At 40.5% G+C, this 7,963-nt stretch overlaps 1 protein-coding gene across 1 annotated transcript in view; it reads right to left on the bottom strand.

Annotated features, from left to right (window-relative positions):
• The window catches only part of BBOF1 (basal body orientation factor 1), a 36,550-nt gene that overhangs the window by 5,298 nt on the left and 23,289 nt on the right, over nucleotides 1-7,963 (bottom strand). Inside the window, exons 5-7 of the mRNA XM_023511487.1 lie at nucleotides 4,595-4,665; nucleotides 3,372-3,516; nucleotides 1,572-2,065 (exon numbers count right to left, since the gene is read on the bottom strand). Coding sequence (XP_023367255.1) covers nucleotides 1,572-2,065; nucleotides 3,372-3,516; nucleotides 4,595-4,665 — 710 coding nt within the window. The remainder of the gene's footprint in view (nucleotides 1-1,571; nucleotides 2,066-3,371; nucleotides 3,517-4,594; nucleotides 4,666-7,963) is intronic.

Below are 7,963 nucleotides of genomic sequence, written 5' to 3'. Positions count from 1 at the left end.
GGCGTTGTGGTGGGCGCCTGTGGTCCCAGCTACTTGGGAGGCAGAGGCAGGAGACTCGCTTGAGCCCAGGAGTTGGAGGTTGCTGTGAGCTATGAAGTCACGGCACTCTACCCAGGGGGATAGCTTGAGGCTCTATCTCAAAAAAAATAAATAAATAAAAATAAGTAAATAAATAAATAATAATTTAAGCAGAAAACACATTTGGAAGCACTCAATAAGATGTTAATTACACAGAAGTAGGGAATCCTTTTAAGTTAGGGACTTTGAAGAATCTAACTTCATTGGAATATAAAATAATTTTTTTCAGAATAAGCTTCAAAATGGACTATGATCCATGGTTTATAGGGGGAAGCGTGCTCTAATAAAAATATTAATAGGAAACAAAATTAATTATTGTATACAGTCTGCAACTATCTCAAATATTCTGCTACCTTTATCATAGGGCAGTACGTCTCTAATATTCTGGATACTTTGGGGGGACTCTTGGTTAATGAAATGATGGGGGCACTAATGAATGTCCTCCAATATGTGGGGCAGTTCTATACAACAAAATAATTATATGTATTTTTAGAAATTATATGGTTAGTTAGGTATTATTCTTGCCTATACATTTTATCCCAAGATAAATGGAAGAGGGAGGCACCTGTGGTTCAGTGAGTAGGGCGCTGGCCCCATATATGGAGGATGGTGGGTTCAAACCGGGCCCCGGCCAAGTGGCAATAACAACAAAAAATAATAGCCAGGTGTTGTGGTGGGCACCTGTGGTCCCAGCTATTCAGGAGGCTGATGTAAGAGAATCGCCTAAGCCTAAGAGCTGGAGGTTGCTGTGAGCTGTGATACTACAGCACTCTACTAAGGGCAACAAAGTGAGACTCTGTCTCAAAAAAAAAAAAAAAAAAAGATAAAGGGAAGAGTACAAAATACTTCTGAAAGTATGCTTATCAAAAATATTTAACCTGGCTCAGTGCCTGGGGCTCAAGTGGCTAAGGTGCCAGCCACATATACCTGAGCTGGCTGGTTCAAATTGAGCCTGGGCTGCCAAACAACAATGATGGCTGCAACCAAAAAATAGCTAGGCATTGTGACGGGCGCCTGTAATCCTAGCTACTAGGGAGGTGGAAGCAGGAAAATCGCTTGAGCCCAGGAGTTGGAGGTTGCTATGAGGTGTGATGGCATGGCACTCTATCCAGGGCGACAGCTTGAGGCTCTGTCTAAAAAAAAAAAGTGTAACCTGAATCTAATCAAACATTTACAATTAATTTCTCATTTATAGACAATAAGATAAAGGAACAAATTAAAATATATTACAACGACATCTTCTGGGATAATCTAGTCTCTTTAACAAGTCCCTGTCACAAGAAAAAGGGAGGCCCCCACTAAAAATACATACTATGTCACCATGCTAAGCACAGGGGTTATAAAGATGAGAAAGTCACTTCCAGTCCTCAAATAACTGACTGAGAGATCTATTCAATATTTGGATATTATTAAACTAAACTTTCCTAAGTTCTAATTTTTCTAAAGGGCACAAAAATAGCAGCACAAATAATATATTAAAGTGTTACTAGTACCATTTCTCAGCCTCTTTAAGATCCTGATTGACACTATTGGTGCTGTGCTCTCTGCCATCAAATGTTCTGATTTGGGGATATTCTGTTTTTCCTGAACATGCTGCTCTCATTTTTAAGTTGAAAGCAGCTTGTGCTATCTGCTTATAATGCTTCCGACTAAACAAGATCTGTTGCTTCACTTGGTGTAGAGCATCTAAAAAGAATCTTTCCACTTCTGTTCTCTCATCCAGTATGTTCTTGGCCAGTTTCTTCACTCGATTCGTTTCCCTGTCTTTCATCTGAAGAAGTTGCTGCAGCTTGTTAATTTCTACCTGACCTGCTTGGTTCTCTGTCACTGCTTGTTGCTGCAGTTTTACAATTTCAGCCTCAAATTCTCTGGTCATGCAATTCAGAGCAGTCTCCAAGCTTACTACCTTCTTCTGAAGAATTTGGATTTGTGTTCTCTGCTGGGTAAGCTGCACAATCTTCTCCTTAACCAACAGGTCATTGATCTCCTTAAAACAGAAAGATAAGAGAAATGACACATTTTTTTTTTCTTTAATCATTCCAGAACTTAATAGTTTCTCATTAATTTCCATTAACTTCATTATGATTTGAGTTTTGATGATAACCTGAGAAGGTCATATTTTACTATTTCATGTACAAAAAGTAACAAACATCCTAAGGTCCTTATCTGGACTTGTGAAGGCAATCCACTAATTTTGCTAATTAAGCTTTCATTCCTTTCAACTTCTGAAAGATTAAATATTTCACATTACCAAAATCAATAAAACTATGCAGTAAAACATTAATAACTATATCCTTGAAACTCACAGTGTCCTAGTTGTCTATCCTAAAATCCATTTCCCCTTCCCTCTTTTATGATAAAACCCCAGTCTCATTCAGAAAAGCAGCATACCCAGCTGAAAATTGCCTTGGAATTCAGCATAGCCATGTTCTGGTTAATGAGATGCAAGTGGAAATGTGTGTAACACTTCAGGAAGGACTCTAAAGGGAGAAGCACACGGTTTACTTCTTATTCCCGCTATTTGTGGAGTAATGGTTAGAGCTCTATCAGCCACCCTAGAGCATGAAGTGAATTTGAGGGTGTAAGGCATTATGTGGCAGGACACAATTAAGGAAGCTGAGTGTCTATTGACTTTGTGGCACTACTATTCCTGCTCCAGGTTGGTTACCTCCTTTAGGTGAAAAAATAAACCCTTGTGCGGTGACTCCAGTGATGATGCTAGGCCTGTTATAGCTAAACCTATTCTTAAGTGATTCAGGGAGCTACTATAAGCAAAGAAAAATAAGATATTCTAAGGTCACAGAAGGTAAGAGTCACATTTATGTTTCTGATATATTCTTTTTTTTTTTTAAGAAACAGAGTCTTACTTTATTACCCTTGGTAGAGTGCCGTGGTGTTGTAGCTCACAGCAACCTCTAGCTCTTGGGCTTAGGTGATTCTATTGCCTCAGCCTTCTGAGTAGCTGGAACTACAGGCGCCCACCACACACCCAGCTATTTTTTGTTCCAGTTTGGCCAGGGCCCGGTTTGAACCCACCACCCTCGGTATATGGAGCTGGCGCCCTACTCACTGAGCCATAGGCCCCGCCCAAATATATTCTTTTTAAAGTTGAATATAATGCTTCTTTCAGGTCACTCAGTAATCATCTTTTCAGATAAGGAAAGTGTGTCACCCAAACACAAGGAAAATGGTCCCATCACTGTTATGTATTATTATTATACCCAATTCTTGGTATTCACCAACTCAATCCTTTGAAAAAAAAGATAGGAAACAAAGTCTAAATGAGAGGGAACCTTTTGATGTAAAAGGACATTGTGACTCTCTTTTAACTTCTGGGAGCTTTTTTGTAGAGCATCAGCTTCCTTTAGGTGGTATGCAAGAGCTTTCTGGAGATAAACATTCTCTTTAAAGACATTTCTTCCGGCATTGTTCAGTTGCCTGAAATAAATAGAAGATCTCAAAATACAAGTCTAAGCCTTAGATACTGTCAAACTAGAACAATGATTGCTTTACCTCCCTGACAATAATAATAATGACCACTACTTACTTAGCTTATGGTGAGTACTCAATTTTGAGGGTGGGACGCAGTGCCTCACACCTGTAATCCTAGCTCTTTGGGAAGCTGAGATGGGAAGATCACTTGAGCTCAGGAGTTCAAGACCATCCTGGGAAAAACAGCAAGACCCTGTCTCTAAAAAAATTTTTTTAATTAGCCAGGTATGGTGGCACACACCTGCAGTCCCAGCTACTTTGGAGGCTGAGGCAGGAGGATTGCTTGAGCCCAGGAATTCAAGGTTACAATGAGCTATGACTGAACCACTACACCCTAGTCTCACACCCTGTCTCTTTTTTAAAAAAAATCACTAGGTAGGAATCTTGTTACTAAGTTCTTACTTGATAAGAAAGTGAAAAGAGATGTGTTACTTCTAGCACAAGGCAGTTGAGAGTAGGTATGAGTGTACCATGCTCTCCCTTGCCCACATGACCAAAAATGAAGAATTCTAAGATGGCAATACAAGATGGAAGCAGCCCAGGTTCATGAATCACCATTGGAGAAGAGCTGCCAGACTCACATTGGATTGTTAGTTCAAAAAGAAATAAACCACTGAGACTTAGGAGTTCATTTTGTTAACACAGTGTAGTTTAGTGTTACTTCCACTAATATACCTCATGACAACCATGCAATATTGCTATTAGCCCCATATTTAGATGAAGAAATTTAATTTCAAAATATTTAAATGTTTCTACAGTTAGTACACATATGTATGTATGTTGAGAACCATAAGTCTAAATAAAGTTCAAAGTCCAGGTCCTTTTCACCACTCTATGCTGGTACAAAAAGGGCAGAGGAAAAGGGGTAGAGGAAATACAAAGAGAAAGAAACAGTGATGGAGAGTAGACAAAAAAGTCTGAGGAAAGCACAATGGGAGGGAGAGGGGGAGACAAAAGGAAGAAAACAGATCAGCAAAGAGATAGGAGAGGCTATGAAAAAGAAAAAGAAGACACAGTCTCTTACACAATAGCTTCATGGTGGGCTCTCTCTGCCAGCATTATTATTTTCTTTTCAGCCTCTCGTTCTAGACGGTGCTGAAAAAGAAAACAGCCAGACTAAATAGTTATATTTCTCTCTTTTTTTTATTTTTGAGATAGAGTCTTACTCTGTCACTCTGGGTAGAGGGCTGTGGCATCAGCCTAGCTCACAACAATCTCAACCTCTTGGGTACAAGTGATCCTCTTGCCTTAACCTCTCAAGTAGCTGGGACTACAGGTGCCTGCCACAATACCCAGCTAGGTTTTTGTTTGTTTGTTTTAGTAGAGATGGGGTCTCACTCTTGCTCAGATTGCTCTCCTGAGCATAGGCAATCCACTCATCTCAACAAATTTTACACATCAGAAAGTATTTATTTCAGAACGTCAGATAAAATACTCCTGTCCACATGACCTGATGTGAAGAACCCCCAGTGCTGGTGGAGAAGCCATCAAAGAGGATAGTGTGAACACAGGAATCTTAAGGTACCTCTTAATTTCCCCATTAAAGAAGCAACATTATATGTAAATGGGGGAGCCACTTTCATATTGGATACAGATCTGGGAAAAATCTCTGCTAAATGCAATGTGATGAGAGTCATTCATTTATTCATTCAATAAATTCCTATTAAGCATTATATACTAGTTGTTTAAGATACTGAAGATTCTATGGTGAACAAAACAGACAACATCCCTGATTTCATGAAGCTAATATCCTAGGGTGGGATCCAAACAATAACCAATGATTACAATGTACTGAGCATTCGCTATGTGCCAAGCACAGTTCTAAGAGTCTTCCAAGTATCACTTATTTCTCACAACAACCCTATGAAAATATTATCCACAAAAGCAAGGACTAAGGAAACTTAGAAAAAGAGAAGTTAATGATTTTCCCAAAGTCACATAGCTAGTAAATGGCTGAGCATGGACTCATATGGAGGCAACTGGATGTTATACAGCCCCCTAACAAGTAAATAAGAGAATTAATAGACTGTGATAAATGTTGTAAATAAAATAAATGGGGTATTGAGATAGACAGTAAGTTGGGGGGGGTCATTTTTAGATTGCAGTTTAGGGAATCTCTCTCTCAGGAACCGACATTTGAAGTCTAAAGAATGAGAATGAGGCTGGGCATGGTGGCTCACGTCTGTAATCCTAGCACTTTAGGAGGCCACGGCAGAAGGACAGATTAAGTGCTGGAGTACAAGACTCTTATCTCTACAAAAAAATATAAAAAAATAACTATAGGCACATGCTTGTAGTCCCAGATACCTGGGAGGCTGACGCAAGATCACTTGAACCTAAGAGTTTGAGGTTGCAATGAGCCATGATGGTACCACCACACTCCAGCCTGGGCAACAAAGCAAGAACCTCGTCTCTAATAAAGAAAAAAAAGGGGGGGAGGCAGCTGTGGCTCAGTGAGTAGGGTGCTGGTCCCACATACTGAGGGTGGCAGGTTCAAACCCAGCCCCAGCCAAAATGCAACAACAACAACAGGGGCGGCGCCTATGGCTCAAGGAGTAGGGCACCAGCCCCATATATCAGGGGTGGTGGGTTCGAACCCAGCTCTGGCCAAAACTGAAAAAAAAAAAACAAAAAAAACCCAGAACAACAACAACAACAAAAATAGCCAGGTATTATGGTAAGTGCCTGTAGTCCCAGCTATTTGGGAGGCTGAGGCAAGAGAATTGCTTAAATCCAAGAGCTGGAGCTTGTTGTGAGCTGTGATGGCACAGCACTCTACCGAGGGTAACAAAATGAGACTCCGTCTCTTAAAAAAAAAAAAAAAAGAAAGAAAGAAATGAGAATGATACAGAACTAGAGGAAGAGCATTCCAGGAAGAGGCAATAACAACTACAAAATATGGTATAGGCTGGGCACGATGACTCATGGCTGAAATTCCAGCACTTTGGGAGCCTGAGGTGGGAGGACTGCTTAAGGTTGGGAGTTTGACACCCAGTTTATAAAAAAAATTTAAATTTTTAAAATGAGCTAGGTGTGGTAGCATGTGCCTGTAGTCCCAACTATTGAGGAGGCTAAGGCAAGAAGATTGCTTAAAAATTAAGAGTTTGCAACTGCAGTAAGCAATGATTGAACTGCTGTACTCCAGCCTAGGTGATAGAGTAAGATCCTGTCTCTTAAAAAAAAAAAGGTACAGAACAGTACTTTGTGCTTCAAGAAACAGAAAGAAATAAATGGATAAACAAAGCCAAACAAAACACTGAGGCCCTGGAGAAATCCTTTATGTGACCAGGTGGAGCATGCTGAGGTATGAGATGAATGAACAGGCCTATGGGAAAGCTCAGTGTCATGAAGCAGCAGCACTGGGGCTCAAACCTTCATTGGAGAAAATACCCATGCAGTGTATACCTAACACAGTGAGGCTGACACTGCTGAGGCTGGGCAACCCAACAGTCAGGTCCATCCTCATTTTTCCTTCCCAGCTTCTATTAATGGCTGGAAAAACAAAACTCTCACTTTCTTAGCATCCTTAATAACATGGCTTTGGTCAAATCTGCTAGGAGCTTCTGGGAAATTTTTTATGATTTCTAAATAAAAGGGACAGATACTACTGAAGCCACTTTTTCTTCTTGCTTTAAACACAGGCAAAGCTTGGAGCTTCAGTAAGCATCTCATAACCATGAGAGAAAAGGCCAGCAGCCACCTACTTGTACATATAAAAAAAAAGTCCTATTTACATAAGTAATGTACAATGCTTTGGATATGGTTTATTTGGCCCTGCCACGTCTCATGTTGAAATCTGATCCCCAGTGTTGGAAGTGGGACCCGCTGGGAGATGTCTGGGCTGTGAGAGCAGATCTCTCATGAATGGCTTGGTGCCACTTTCCATGTAATAACTGAGTTCTTACTCTATTAGAAGAGTTCCCCTGAGAGTTGGTTACTATTTATAAAAAGAGCCTGGCACCTTCCCCTTCTCTTTTGCTTTCTCTCTGGCCATGCGATTTGCACACCAGCTCCCCCTCCCCTTCTGCCATGAGTATAAGTAGCCTAAGGCCCTAACCAGATGCAGATGCTGGTGTCATGCTATTTACACAGCCAACAGAATCAGGAACCAAATAAACCTCTTTCTTTATAAATTACCCAGCCTCAGGTGTTCCTTATTAGCAATACAAACACACTAAGACACAGTCACTTAGGTATTCTACAAACTCTTTTTGTTTTATTTTGTTTTATTTGAGACAGAGTCTCTCACTATGTTGCCTTCAGTAGAGTTCTGTCACATCACAGCTCACAGCAACTTCAAACTCTTGGACTTAAGCGATTCTCTTGCCTCAGCCTCCCAAGTAGCAGGGACTACAGATGCCTGCCATATGCCTGGATGTTTTCTTTCTTTCTT

The sequence above is a fragment of the Otolemur garnettii genome, unplaced genomic scaffold (assembly GCF_000181295.1).
Source record: "Otolemur garnettii isolate 467f Iridium unplaced genomic scaffold, OtoGar3 scaffold00020, whole genome shotgun sequence".
In the NCBI taxonomy this organism is placed as follows: domain Eukaryota; kingdom Metazoa; phylum Chordata; class Mammalia; order Primates; family Galagidae; genus Otolemur; species Otolemur garnettii.
The sequence above is the reverse complement of the archived record's forward strand: the minus strand, read 5'-3'. Positions and strand labels throughout refer to the sequence as shown.